A 15,193-nucleotide genomic window follows, 5' to 3' on the forward strand; every position below is an offset into this window, starting at 1 on the left:
CAAAATTGGAGAAACAATTTTGAATATTTACACCAATGGTGAATTTATTGAAGAAGATTTTATCCATTTAAGTTAAATATTGTGACATGTTTAAATTAAGCTCAATGAGGAGATACTTTTAAACTAAAGCATGAGAAATCAAAGTGTTTAAATAAATCAATGAGGGTTTATTTTTTTTATTTAAAGTGGTTAAAAATTGGCATCTTCAAATTGATGTTGATGGGAAAATCAATGGATGTCAAAGTGGTGTTTTTAAAAGAATCTCAAAGAGACTCTTAGAAGATACACAAAAATTGTTCAAGTGATTTTGAGATTATTTAGACAACTAAAAGTGAAAATTCGTGATTATTTGCTTGAGAAATTTTCACATGGTATTTGTGTTCACATATTTCATTTTTGTGAAATATATAAAAGAAAGTAGACCAAGTGAATGTTAATTTCAAATGGGCGTGTCTTGCTTTTGCAAGTAAATAAATCAAAATAAACTAACATTGAAGTTTTGTTTATCTTGATCTATTAAGAGTTTATTATGTGGCTTAAGGACTAATGATGAACTTTGGGAATTATAAGTCTAGATTTATCTTGGAGGATAAATGACTTAATAAAAATAAATATATTTCTATTTTAAAAGTGATATTTTATTATCACTTTATGTGAGAAATGTGGGAGTGATGTTCCAGAGTTAATCAATTTATTTTGTTGATAATGATTGATTAATTTGGCCATCTTATTAAAATATATACATATAAGTTATGTGATTTGGAATTTTACATTCTGAACTACATTAGCTATATATGTATAGAATAAATAAATCTAGACATGCTTAATGTCTAAAATTATTGTTTGTGAGATATTTGGTTCAAGAATGAATTAATTTAAAACATCAGGGGAGTTATAGAAACAAAGAGGTTTCTAGAGCTAATATTCAAGAAAATGTATTTATCTTGAGTATTAAAGTGTGAAAATAGTGGGAATGTTTACTTGGGGTCAAACTCACTATTTTGATGAATAAACTATTTTAATCAAACTATAGCTAGCACAATGTTTGAATAAAATAATGAGAGAGTGATTAGGTATGCATACATGAGAAAAGAAAAGACTCAAATTGAATCATTTCTACATCTCAAGGGATGAGACTTAGACTCCCTAAAGAGATTCACGGTTGATGATAATCTATATTAATACTAATTACCAAACTAGTATTAAGTTCAATATATAATAACAAGTCAATCAAGTGAATATTAGTAATACTCAAATTTGTGTTCCATCTGAGATATGATTACTAGTGTGTTACCAAATGAGGGTTAAAACTGAAAGATTTTTTAATAGAACTCAGTCTTGAAAAAACAAGTATTTTAGGACAACAAAATATTGTAACAGTTCTACCTATGTAGACCTAGGGTTTGTGTCGCCCCTCGTGAGAATTGAAAGTCATTCTAAAAAAAAAATCTATTAATGGAATGTGCACATGGTCATTAACGGTGCAAAGAGAGACATTAAGGTCTCAAGTGAACATAGCAAATGTGTGTGTTATCACTAGTTTGTTAACAAAGAACAGTGGTTCAATGTTTCGGCAACAAAATTTTTAACAAACTTTGTGATAAATTATGTTTTTGTGAATATACTTTTATGTAGATTTTTATATGCCTTATATTGAGTAGTTATAAAAAAAATTATTTGAATTATGTTTCTTTATTATTTATGATTTCAGTTGTATTCTTCTTCTTCTACATCTTTTTATTTTACTTGTATCTTTTGCAATTGAGTTGTAATATTTATTTAATCTACTATCTTGTTTATTGTATTATTGCATAGATGTGTAATTTGGTTTTCACAATTTCCATTGAATAGTATATATTCTCTAACAATTAAAATCACTTATGTGGTAATGATTCTCACTCATATATTTACTAAAATAAGGAATTAGAGAATTTCTATTAAAAAAAAAGAATATACTCTGATTTATACTCTGTGTTATTAAACTAATTAGTTTATTTTTAAATGTTTATAATATACTCTAACTAGCCAAGTTTGTTGTTTTGGTTTATATCTTATTGTTGTGTTTTTTTTTTTTTTTCTTTTGAGTTGATAAATATTCTTGTTTTTTTTATTTCTTTAATGTATTTAATTTTGTAAATATAAACATGTTTGTGATTTATATTCCAAACCCCTGGATAGGCTTGCTGGGAAGATTGTATACACATCAGATTATGATCCTATAAAAGTGATCAAGGCAAATCTTTCGGATGAACAACTTGCTATGTTCAGGGAATCGAATTGTTCTCTTTCATCCCAGTATTATTTTCAAATACTGTATTTGCTACAACTTGTGTTATTTCATCCCAATTTGGTTCATTAGCAGCATCTTCATGTATACGAAACTGCAATAAATAATGCATGTATTGAACGATGCTATATATAAAAAAATCTTAACCTTATGTTGCAAAATAAACTTTACCTAACTATTAGGTCTGGATGTACTTGCTATATGGTGATGTTGTTCAATTTGATTGATGATTGATTTCTCTTTAAAAACCTATTATTAAAGGATGTTGTCGTTGATCCATATTCTTTTTGTGTAGTTCCATAAAAAAACGCATTGAATCATCATCATCTATGATCATTGGAGGTATAAAAGGACTTGGTTGAAATTGTATTTCAAGACGTGTGAAATTTGGATGTAATTTGAGTTTCTTTGAAATCATATCATTTAGTTGTTGGAAGCTATATTAACATGGTATGAGTATACCGATCACCTGAAAGTCATTGCAGGTAAAACGGTCTTCCCAAATACCATTGTATAATAAACATAAACAGTTGTCATTGTTTGAATATTGTTAAATGAAAAAAATAAAGCATTGGTTTATAGCCTCTAATTGATATTATAAAATTTAATTGTGTAGCTCACTAAAAAAATATTAAAGTATAAACAAAATACAAATATTGTACATATGATTTATATATATAATGAAATAAATGATTTATTTTATTTTTCTGTCCTTTTCAATTTATTTTTAATATGTTTTAAACTATGTTTTTGTAAATATACTTATATTTATATGCCTTATATTGAGTATTTATAAACAAATTTAAGACATGTATTGTCTATATGAATATAACCAAATAAATAATTTATTTTATTTTTCTGTCTTTTTCAATTGTTTTTAATATGTTTCAAATTATGTTTTTGTGAATATACTTTTATGTAGAATATTATATGCCTTATATTGAGTAGTTATAAATAAATCTATTTGAATATGTATATTTTATCATCACAATATTTTAAGATTCACAATTTAATATATGTATATTTATCTCGAATCCTATACATTAAAAAACATTAGTTTATTTTACTGATTATGTAATTATAATGATTTAAACTTTGCACAATAAGTTTATTTAATATAATAAACCAAATCCATTACTTTCCTAATTTGTTTTTAATTTTGTTAAGTATACTAATTTGGTTAAACTATCATATTATTTTTAATTGTTTATATAATAAAATGTACAAACAAGTTTAATTTAGTTCTCAAATTTAACAATTTAGTTTATTTTTATATTTTCATATGTTCCTAAAATAATTGGTTATATATTAATCTAAACTAATTTGTTTATTATAATTTGATTATTTTACTATATATTATATGATCACTTAAACAACTAAATAAACTATTTTTTTTAGTTTAAGTTTGTTGACGCGGTTTTTCGCTAACAGTGTATTACGAAAATTAGCTGAAATAAACTAGTGCTTAAGAATAAACCGTAACAAGAGTAATCACTCTAAAAGATACTTCGAATGATATAGTAAGAACACTCGTTCCTTTTTTTACGTGGTTCAGAGGTTAAAATTCCCCTAGTCCACGAGTCGATATTATTATTGTATGCCTCTCTATATTTTGACAGAATATTTGCAATATACAGAGAAAACCCAACCCCTTTTCTATCCAAGGTCTTAGTATTTATAGAAGAACCATCATAGGATAGGTGTTGGGGTTGTCACGTGAATATACATCGCTCTTTGTGACCTGTCATCTACAAATGGTGAATATTACAATATATCTTAAGGTAAGGCCTAATCATTAGGTAAAAATGATCGTGGGCCGCCTGGTGTAATCAAACACGTGATGTCTGATTACGCACATTTATATTACGTGTCCGAGAATTCAGGGATAAATGGACATGCGATCCTTAACCACGCACGTTTATATATAACGTATCCAGCTTAATAAACTCGTGGGCATGGCAGGTGATCAGAGGACTCCGACCTGAGCATAATGCCAGCTCGTGTCCATGAGTCTGTAAATTATATCCATCTCCAGCTCATACTTTAATGTTTCGTGCTCCTCAGCTTGTGTTATTATCTGGGGGGTTGAACTGCCTCTGTCGAGGATATGTCAGTTTGTGGGTCCCTCAGTATTATTCATAGATGGACAGCTGTACTCGAGCTGCATAAAAGACCTGGGCTGAATATCAGGGCGTACATTTGCCCCCAAGTTCCTGCCCATGTCTTATGACGTCATTCTCTGACCGATACGATGGGGACTTTTAGACTTCTATTGCAATTATCCATGTTTGTTCATTACTTGAGTACTGGACACGTGGAACGCCGTGATTGGCATCTGTTCGGGTTTCGAGGATTGCATTAAATGGTCTGGCCACCTTTTTTGTCGTCATTTAATCTTTTGAAACATGACCCTCGCATCTCACATTAGCTTGATCGGATGGTCCGTGTTTCTTTTGCTTATTACGTATAAATAGGGCTGGCAATTTTCAGTGTGCATACCCTCTCATTTGAAATTTTTTCCTAGTTGTTCTTTCCTCTGAACTTTGAAAACCCTTCTTCCTTTTCTCATAAGATCCCAAAAATCTGCCACTGAAACCTTCGTGAGCCCAGCCACCAAGGATTTTTTACGAACTCTCCTTCTACGTTGAACATTCTTTCCATCGACGAACACACTGTAAGTTCTCTATTCTATTGGAACTTTCTTTTACTGGTTTTTTGTGTATTTCATCCTTCTTTATAACACCACTCTACACTTCATCGTCACTGGCATTAGGCTGTTCCCACATATTTTCGGTACACATGTTTCGGTTTAGGTTTATTGAGTATGCTCTAAAATATATCTAGGGTTGTGATGTTCATAAACTGGGTAAATCTTCGGGTGATTCTTGGGCAATTTTTAGAGAATATCCATTAGGCATGTAGGAGTAGGGGTGAGCATCTAAACTGGTAAACCGCGGTGACCAAACACACCGCACCACATTACACCGCAAATCGCGGTGTCAAAAGTGGAATGGTTCAGTATGGTTTGTATCTTAGCTAAACCGCGCGGTGCGGTGCGCAGTTTGGCGGTGTAAAATTTTGGTTTGCACCACACCGCACCGTATACTTACAAATATGTTAAAAAAAATTAAACTTTACATATATATCATTTTTTAGTAACCCAATTTGAAACTAGGAACCCACTTAAATTAGGGTATACCTTATTCTCTAACACATCATACACGACAACAACTTCTTCCTCTCTCATCTCATTTGCGCCTCCTCCCTATCACCATCTCTATCTCACATATATTTTTTAACACACTTACACCGTGGAAAACCACCTAAACCACACCGCAAAAAATGGTTTGGTTTGGTCGGTTTGGTGCAACGAAATCACACCGCACGGTGTGTTCTAGCTACTACACCGCACTTGTGGCGTGGTGTATTAAAAAGTGTTCAAACCGCCCAAACCACGCCGTGCACACCCCTATGTAGGAGATGAAATATTTTTAGGTTTAGACATTAGGTTGCGTAGGGGCTACGCTTCTTGGGCGGTTTTGCTATAGATCGTTCCCCAAGGAGGGTGGTGGCCTGACTTTCTGACACACAGATCCCTAAATATCAGGGGTCTGTTGGGAAACCTAGGCGCGTAGCATAAGCAACGAGTGGCATCACACGGGCTGATATTGCATCAGCTCGCATGTTAGGACCCCTGGCCTTTGTTATTTCTTCTGTTAAAAAAATTCTACGTCGCCCACTAAAAACTATGTCGTTCTTATTTGATAGGCGAGCTGATGGCACCCAAGAAAGGTGCATCCAAGAAGAACGTAGCTGGCTCGTCGTCCCAGCAATCTCACAAGGGAAATGAGGTCGTCCCTGATTTCCCCCTTCCTGAGTTCGAGGCCAAAAGGATTGTCTCCAAGATAACGACCCAAGGAAGGGTCAACAAGATCCTGTTGTCCCATAACATCGAGGCTGGGACAGGGGCTCTCATCGCCCGACCTCCCTACGAGGGGGAGCGGAGCTGTGCACCACTCCAGGACGATTTTGCGGCCTGGAGTGATGAACACTTAAAGGTCGGGGCCTTCCTCCCCCTCAACCAGTACTTCGCGGACTTACTCAACTATGTGAGGTTGGCGCCATTCCAGCTCCCCCCCAACTCGTATCGACTGTTGGCGGGGTTGAAGTACCTCTTTCTGAAGCATGAGTAGGAGGTCCCCACTCCGATAGACATCATCTATTTCTTCTGCCTCAAAGCCAGCCCAAACCAAAGGGGACGAGGCGATGGGTTCTATTACTTGACCCGGTTCCTGAACTCGCCTGCATTCATTGAGCTGCCCAGTCATCCCAACGACTTCAAAGACCAATTTTTTATGTCGAAATGGGTTTTGAAACTGCGAACACCGATACTTCAACCACCCTCGTAAGTCTTCTTTCTGTTCTTAGCTTGAGAAAAAAAAAGTTCATTTCACACTTAGTTTTTCTTGCGTGTATTTTGATTGGAGTGTCTTCGTGCAACCATTTTTGTGAGGACGGCCAAATCAGTGACCCTTAGGGGTCAATATGAAACTTTGGCAGGGCTCCCGTCTAGCGAGAAGGACTACCGCCAGCTTGTGTCTAACGACACGATGTTGGCGTGTAAGTTACTTGTTGAAGGCCAAACCCTGGCCTTGAGAAGAACGCGGGCCAACGTTCCTATAATCTGCGAGCTCCCGCATGTCCCTGAAAGGAATGCTGAGGCCGTCAATAGCGAGGAGCTAGAAGAGGACGAGGTACCCCTCGTGCGGAAGAGGCGAGCTCCTGAGGCCGCCCAGGACCCCATTACTGAGCGGCTGCGTCGGGGGCAACAGCCGGCCCCTCCAGCCAAGGTAACCCATATCCCTTTAGGGATTTAGATAGAGCTGTTGCCAACCTTAGGCTAGTCAGGTTTAACCCAAACCAGCTCGTGCATCGTCATCCTAATGACCTCGACCGTAACATAACCTTGCTCCAGTGTGTAGACCATTTAGTTCTTCGTCATGACATGGGCCATCCTAGGGGGACCATAGTAGTAGACAATACCTTGTCCTTTAGGTCGGCCTTTTTTGAAGAGTATGGAACCAATCTTAGGTCATGGCCATCCCTTCTCCAAGGTGTTGTTGCTCCTGGACTTAGGCAATACGTAGAGGATTCCAGTCCTGAGGTAGAGCCTAACCCGGAACCTCCCCTAATCCAAGAAGTGGTTGGCTTAGACTCTCCTTCCCCTATAGCAGTTCCGAGGCCGGAGGTCGTGGAAATAGACTCCTCCTCTAGCTTGGAGGGTAGGATTTTTTGTTACTTTGTACATATTTTCTTTGTAAACCGATGAATGTATATGCATACTTAACGCATTTCCCATTCTTTTTCATATGAGGCGATGGCACAGCGAGGGGAACCTGACATCCGCTTGATGTTCCAGGAAGGGAGATCCAACGAGGGTCCCCTTGTGAAGAAACTTCAGCCCACGTCAAAGAAAACGCCTCCTTCGGCTTCGACTACCTCCAAATCCCCGGCCAAAGGGAAAGGCTCGGGCTCGGGAGCTCCACCCACCGCAGCCCCGGAGAAGAGAGGTCTGGCTGCACCCCCTCCTCGCTTTCCACCAGTCCTTGCTCAAGACCTGGTAGCACCAGTTGGTCCCCCAGCTCCGGTAGTCCCCGCCGCCACAGTTCGCATCCCCGTCAACAGCCAGGACCTGGAGCAAATTCCAGACACTTTTCGGGGTACTGTCTACGAGACGGCGAACTACGCGGTGGAGCACTTTTATAAGACCAAGCCTAGCGACCTGAGGGTGATCGAGGAGAGGAGCCCGGAGAGCGTTATGGAATTGGCCCTAGGAATGAACCTCACAGTCAGCATTTTCCCTTACCTGACTTTTATTATTTTTCCCTGGTATGTGCCTAATTGTTTCCTTGCTTTTTGCAGACAGCCTTGGCTCAACATCGCAGCATATCTCGGGCCAGGGCCAGGAATGATGAACTCAAGGCCGAGCTCCAAACTGCTCAGGTCGCCCTGACTGCGACCCAAACTGCTCTCGCCGCCTCTCAACAGAGTGAACAAAGTGCCAAGGCTGCTTTGGCGGCTGCCCAAGCAGGTGAACAGGCGTCAAAGGCTACCTTAACCATGGCTCAAGAAGGCGAGCAGGTGGCAAAGGTTTCCTCGGCAGCCCTTCAGGCCAAGCTCGAGGGGGCCAAGGCCAAACAGCTGGAGGTCGAGGCGACTATTCAGGAGGAGAAGAAAGCATCGACATCCTCCATGGAGAGCATGTTGTACCACTGCTGGGCCTTCAATCAGGACGACAACTTCTTCTTCATGGCCTCCGAAGTGTGGGGGCACTACCTCGAGAAGTTCAAGGCTCGGCTACAATAAGAGCTACAGTCTTAGACCGGGGAGGCCTCTGTCGCTGGCGAGCAGGAGGTCGAGGAGGTGACGTCCTCAGAGCGGCCTGGAGGGTCTTAGATTTTATTTGCCCTTATTTATGTTATGTATATTTTTCTTTTGTAAACGTTAAGCACAAGGTTATTCTCCTCGAGACTATTTATATATATTATTTTTAGTTATCTAATTTTTATTTATTCCTTGATCTCTTTCTCATGCCTCATGATGTGCACGTTTAAAGCCTTAGGAAATGACCCTTAGGTCGCACTACAACAATTTAGAGTATATATTACAGTAAAAAATAGCACTTATTAAAAAACGTTATTAATACACGTTTAATTTTTTTTCACAGCCAATTTAGGCGCCAATTAAAAAAGAAAGAAGCGCCTAATGAAAATTTTGTCTAACCCATTTGCCTCCTCTGCCCCTCTCTTTCAGACTCCACTATCTTTCCTTCTCTCACTCTCTCTCACACTATGTCTCTAATCCATTCAACTGCTGGATCACCACGATCTGTACGATTCTTGATGCTCCTTCTCCCTCACGCGATTTTTGTTGCTCAGTCTCCCCCTTCTCCCTCATGCAAGTCTTGCTGCTCCTTCACGGCATTTCTCCTGCTGGAAGCAAAAACCCAGGCAAGAGCACTCTAACCTCGTTTGTCTATGTGAGGTATTTTTTTAATTTAAGATTGCAATTTAATATCAGATAATCACTGATTCGAAAGCTCGCTTGTAATGACGCTATCGAAATCGGACCTCCCAGCGATATACTCGTTCTTGACCGATTCATTGAGTGGCGACGAAATCGTCCGCAAGCCAGCAGAGGAGGCTCTCTCTCAGTGCGAGGCTAGGCCCAGCTTTTGCTCTTGTCTCATGGTGAGTACTCTCTCTCTTTTCTTTTTAATCCAAGAAGGGACTAAAACAGCTTGCTTGGCCATCACTGAACAACCTCTTTCGTCCAGTGTGGTATTGCTGCCAACGGTCAAAAACCAAAAACCCTAACTCGGTGTTGGTGATTGCGTTTTGAGCCACGAACGAGGGGAGGTACTATACAGTGGATTGCGGAAACCCTATTATTTGGGGGAACCGAAGCTTTTCGAATTGAAGTTTTACGCAATGTAAGTTTCAAGCTTGATTCTTTCTATCGTTCATATTTTGGTTAAATTTTCTTCTGTAATTCAGTTACATTTATAAAGAGAGAATGCAGTTTTTTTTATTGGAATTCATAGTTTGATTATCATCTAGGAATAGAGATACGAATTTGACACTTTTCTTTTTGACTGAAAATTATGATTTTTAAATCGTATAAGCAAATGGCTGTTGATATCATGGGTTGTTTCTGATCTGTGGGATCAATTTGGATTTGTTTAGGGGAGCTGTTAAGTTGGAACTTCGTTGTCCCCAAACTGTTGAGGGAATTGCTGCCGACCCTGAACCTGATTGGAGCTTCAATGCTCTTTTAACAGAGCTTAATGCATTGGAAACAAAACTTAGTAGCTCTTCCAAAGTCCCTTTTAACAGAGCTTAATGCATTGGAAACAAAAACAGAGAATATGTCTCTTTTCTCACTGTGAAATTCTTGCAATGGGTCGTGTTATTTTTCATTTCATGTGTATCTATTGCTTATTATTGCATACTTTTCTTTTTGGTTGATTATGCTTAAATAGGGCTCCTATTGGCCAAGGATATGGCTTGATAGAAACTTTTGCTGGAGCTGCTTTTTCTGAGGCAGATGACACAGCAATGGGCCGTGTAGGGCCACCCCTTCCTTGTTGCTACATTAAGGTATATTAAGAGTTGATCATTTATGCGTTAATTTCATCTAATATAAATATTCAATTGATTGCTTTTTGACATAGTGGTTATATAATATTTTGTATTGATTGCTTTTAGCCAGGTTTTAATGAGAAATTAAAATGCATGTAGCAACATGCTTTTAGATCAGTTCACTTAATATTATTGACTTCGATTTAAAAGGAATGATTACTTTTTTCTTATTATTTTTAAAATAGATTCTTATCAAAACATCCTTGTTGGAAACTCTGGCCTCAATTTCAGGCAGTGGCTGCATAACCATGTCATTATCAGACAAAGAATCTTCGACAGTACATAGCAGAGATTTCTTCATCAAAATGACTGGTTTATGGTTTTTGGTTTTCATTTCTTGTTGTTCCTCTAGTGTCTTTACTCGTTCTTTCAGATGTTTTACATAATTGATGGCATCTCCCAGAACAGAAGTCCTGTCCATCTGTTAAGAGTTTACCATCATTTACAAATTTGAGAAATATTAATGGCTTTACATATATACAATGTAGTATTGAGATCCCATAAAAAGAAACTTATAGGATTATATAGTCATATATAGTCAATTATTTTTTGAAAGGTCAAGTTTCTGCAGCCTTTGGCAGTCAACAATATTTGGAGTTATGCTTCCATTGAAATTGTTTTCTGATAAATTAAGCACTGAGAGTTGTGTGAGGTTTCATAAGGATGAGGGGATTTCTCCTGATAATGCATTCCCATTCAACAGTAGCATTTGCAAGAGCCTTAGCTTCCCCAAAGAAGTCGGAATGACACCTTCGAGAAGATTATTTTCCATGGTTAAAGATTAATGTAACTGTTACAATCTTTAACTTGTTCTTGTGTAATTTCTGTTGATTTTTTTTTATGCAATCCGGTCAAGTAGCACATCTTTAACATGTAAAACTTTACTTATCAAATCCTCTGTAACAATAAGATGTCCTTTAATTGTTGTGTATGGTATCTCTTTCTGTTGCAGTTCACTTGAAGATGGAGCTGCAAAATCTGAAACAGAGGAAAGCCAGTCACAAACAGTTCCTCACGATGCCGAGGCTATTCCAGTTGCTAAGCCAGTGAGCATAAGTGCAACTATTTCCACTGTCTTGGCAAGTGCTGGGAATACTTTGGAGGGGTCTGTGGCAGAACTTGTGTTGAGTCCTCTTCGACTTGCATTTGAGACAAAGAACTTGAAAATCTTAGAATCTGCTTTGGATTGTCTTCATGTATGTATTTGTCATGTTTTTTATTTTCATGCTCTGAATTTTATAGGTTAGCATTGTGTTTAAAATTTTCCATTTGGCTCTTGATATCAGTTCTCCTGTGCGAAAGATTGAGGAGATTGATAGATGGGAAGTGAATTGATAATTCATTTGAACAAAAAGAACACTTAATCTTACTTTACTGTGTGCCCGTGTAGCTGGCCTGGTGGTTATTTCTTACCTCTAAATCAGACCCGACCTTCCTGTTTTACACTTCTACAACAGATTGCTTTGTGGACACACTCTTTAGCTCTTTTGCTAGTATTTAACGTCTATCTTTTTTCTTTTTACCAGTATGAAGTGAACGACAAAGTGGCTGATTCAATGCTTGTTAATACCATATTGATGCTGGTGTATGTTACTAAGTTTTTTTGGTGGGAAGCTGGATACTGGAGCACAATGGATATTGCACATGATCGAGGTTCTACATCCTTTTATTTTAACTTTCCATCCTTGTTATCCATTATTTTATTAAACATCATTTTGGCAATAATCTTCTGGATGGTTTGATATTTTGGAACATGTACAAATTTAGATGTCTTATTATTTTTTTGAATGCATACTAAGCATAACTTATATTTATGAATTAAGTGAGATAGAAATAAGATAACTCGTCTTCTATGAAGTCATCATCATTAAAGTCTCTTACTTTCGTTACCATTCGAAGATTATAGTTACTTCCCCTTTAACCTTTTCCATCTATTGCTGTATTTGATCCCAATTACTTGGATTGGCTACCATGACGTTGCAAATTCTTGGCCTTAATTTTAGCAGATAAATTGTTTCTACTACCTAATTTTTCACTGTGATTAGAAGAGACCAAATAATTATTAAACAAATGTTCTTGTAGTGCTGAATTTATCTATTGCTTCTTTCCCATTCTTTTGGTTTGTTCATACTTTCTCTCATTTGGATCATTGTACCTATCATTTTGACAGCTGGTTTTTATATTTGCTGGGGATGCCTTGTATGGGTGCCTTCTATATATACTTCTCCTGGCATGCACCTGGTCAATCATCCCGTACACCTTGGAACTCAGGTATAAAGTTTTCTATTCTAAGTTTATTTGGTCAATAAAATGTAATATTACTGCTTTCGTTCAGGAACAGTTCCAAAATGTTTTTCAACCTTTTCAAAATGTGAACACTTTTCTGCATTACTAGAGAGTAGGAAACTATAGCAATGGCTATGTAGATACCTTGGTGGGATTCAAACTTTAGACCTTATGGAAGCAAACCACATGTCTTCCCATTTGAGCTAACTCCCCTTGGTATGCACCAGTAATATTATTATTAGCTTGTAAAAGCTGTATATTGGCAATTTGATTCTAGATTTGAGTTAGAAGCTGCAAATCTATTCTACCAGCCAAATGCAAAAGTTGAATGCTTGTAACTTTGTTTGTAAGCTGCCAAGCCCATGAGATGAGCGTAGACTTGATTTTTTTTGCAACCAACCATACTTTCTTTTCTGTCCTATTTCCCCATTGTCCCTGTTAAATTAATTCTTAATTTTAGTTGTCTACTTTGCTTTGTCACAGTTGGCACTCTACATCCTAGTAGCAGGCATTCTTTGCATATACATCAACTACGACTGTGATAGGCAAAGGCAAGAGTTTCACAGAACAAATGGCAAAGCTTTGGTTTGGGGTAAAGCTCCATCAAAGGTATATGGTTCTCTGAAACTCGTTATTTGGTTCTCATTATACATACAATTTTCTGTATATCTGCTGCTAAATCCTGCATAATTCTTCCCTTTCTGTTTCACAGATAACTGCCACTTACACTACCACAACTGGGGAAACAAAAAGCAGCATTCTTTTAACTTCGGGATGGTACGTTTTCAGGCTCTGCCATGTAAATCTGAACTAACTGGATTTTTTTTTCTTCTTGGTTATGAATGCGGGGGGTTTATAACCAAGAAGAAATATTAGCTGATCCAAGTAAGTAATTTTAGCTGATCCATGTAAATATAACTGCCACTTGTGCAATATTAGCTTTCATTCATAACCACTATGTCCCAGAAATATTAGCTGCATTTTTCTGGACTGTTCCAGCTCTTTTTAACCACGTAACTTACCTTACGAGTGCTACTAGTTTATTTGCTTGTATGGGAGAGACAAACTCTGATCATGTTAGTGGTTTCTGGTCCAACAGGTGTAGACAATTTACAAACCGATGCCAATGTAGAGAAAAATAAATAAGTAGACGAAATAAATAATGGTTTGCGCGTTTTCATACAGATAAAGGCATAAAATCTTGACATGTGATTGTTATTGTAGGTATGGAAAATACTGGAAATCGTACTGCGAGAAGGTTCGGTACAGGGTCATCCCCGGAGTTTACTGAGAAAATGTTGCACAAGTGTTTGTTCTATGTTGAGAATGGCATGTATATTCAGCCTTTCCAAATTAAATGATGGCAGGCTGGTATCATGTTGTTGTTATTGTTGTTTTTGTAATGGTCAACTTTATGGATGTTGTATTTCTCTCATCTTCAATGACCAAAAACTTTTCTTGTTTAGGAAAATTACTATAAAGTTTTGTTTCTATTTTTCATTTTTGAAGTAAAAATTGTTCAAGATTATAAAACTTTATTATGTTATGTTTTCAAACTTAAGTTAGAACTAAGATTTCATGAAGTAGACACATTTATGGTTTGAATTAGTTATTGTTTAATGTAATACTTATGGTTTATCAATCTATTGAGAATTACATTTTATGATTAATTTTGAATTTTTTTTTATCAAAATACAATAATGAAAATCTTTTAATTAAAAAAAAACCATATAAGTATACTTATCAAAATAAAATTTAAAATTTTATTACTATATGTTATGATTTAAAAGCATATTATAAGCGTAAAAAATCGTTATGGTTTATATAATATAACAAACTAAAAATGTTATTAAAATAATCAAATGTAACAGTTGAAAAGTGTTATGAAAAAAATACAAGATTAAATTTCAAATTTATAATAAAAAACTCTATCTAAATGTTATTATTTGAATATTATAGCATCTAAAAATGTGTTATTGAATAGTTTAAGATAACACCGAACATAACATTAAAAAAATGTTATAGAAAAGACTGGACTTTTAATAACATGGGCTACGTTAGCATTTTCAGAAGTGCTATCAATAGTCCCAGATAGCACTTTTTAAGTGTTATGAATACTGTTTTTTCTTGTAGTGTCGAGATTGATACTCCTGGTCGTAACAAAAAAAAAAGATTTATATCTTACCTGTTAAGTGTCAGGCCCTGGACCCGGTTGTATCCGGGGTATTTTAAATAAAAACCTAGTTCGCGTTAGTTTTATCGACACTTCGCTTTTTCTTTAGAAAAAACATTGGTTAATCAATTTAACAAACTTCCAAGTTTCGGAACCTGGTCGTGTCCAGGATATTTAATAAAAAACTTAGTTCGCGTTAGTTTTATTGACACCTCACATTCTTTAGAAAAACACTGGTTAATCAAT

The 15,193-nt window shown here is 36.5% G+C and overlaps 1 protein-coding gene and 1 long non-coding RNA gene across 4 annotated transcripts; both read left to right on the plus strand.

The window, feature by feature from the left end:
- The first annotated feature begins 9,286 nt into the window (after positions 1-9,286).
- LOC133820957 (uncharacterized) lies at positions 9,287-10,219 on the plus strand. The gene is made up of 3 exons (XR_009887234.1): positions 9,287-9,537; positions 9,624-9,779; positions 10,033-10,219. It is a non-coding gene; the product is annotated as an uncharacterized LOC133820957 (long non-coding RNA).
- Positions 10,220-10,327: 108 nt separating this feature from the next.
- Positions 10,328-13,797, plus strand: LOC133820958 (7-dehydrocholesterol reductase-like). Of its 3 annotated transcripts, XM_062253513.1 has the most exons (7): positions 10,828-11,274; positions 11,441-11,684; positions 12,015-12,141; positions 12,659-12,759; positions 13,258-13,383; positions 13,487-13,551; positions 13,714-13,797. In XM_062253513.1, exons 3-7 carry the CDS (start codon positions 12,045-12,047, stop codon positions 13,724-13,726), a joined length of 402 nt encoding a protein of 133 aa, XP_062109497.1. In that variant the 5' UTR covers positions 10,828-11,274; positions 11,441-11,684; positions 12,015-12,044; the 3' UTR covers positions 13,727-13,797. The 3 variants fall into 3 exon arrangements, with proteins under 3 accessions (XP_062109496.1, XP_062109495.1, XP_062109497.1); XM_062253512.1 differs by lacking the exons at positions 10,828-11,274; positions 13,714-13,797 and adding an exon at positions 10,328-10,446 and having other exon boundaries at positions 13,487-13,615; XM_062253511.1 differs by lacking the exon at positions 13,714-13,797 and having other exon boundaries at positions 10,827-11,274; positions 13,487-13,622.
- The last annotated feature ends 1,396 nt before the right edge of the window (positions 13,798-15,193 follow it).

This window comes from Humulus lupulus, chromosome 3 (assembly GCF_963169125.1).
Source record: "Humulus lupulus chromosome 3, drHumLupu1.1, whole genome shotgun sequence".
NCBI lineage: Eukaryota > Viridiplantae > Streptophyta > Magnoliopsida > Rosales > Cannabaceae > Humulus > Humulus lupulus.

What these genes read in the sequence shown, in the direction of transcription:
- LOC133820958 (XM_062253512.1), top strand. Translation starts at nt 12,045, where the DNA reads ATGCTTGTTAATACCATATTGATGCTGGTGTATGTTACTAAGTTTTTT. An exon ending in GGATATTGCACATGATCGAG is followed by an intron (nt 12,142 to 12,658) that starts GTTCTACATCCT and finishes TCATTTTGACAG; the next exon opens with CTGGTTTTTATATTTGCTGG. An exon ending in GGGGTAAAGCTCCATCAAAG is followed by an intron (nt 13,384 to 13,486) that starts GTATATGGTTCT and finishes TCTGTTTCACAG; the next exon opens with ATAACTGCCACTTACACTAC.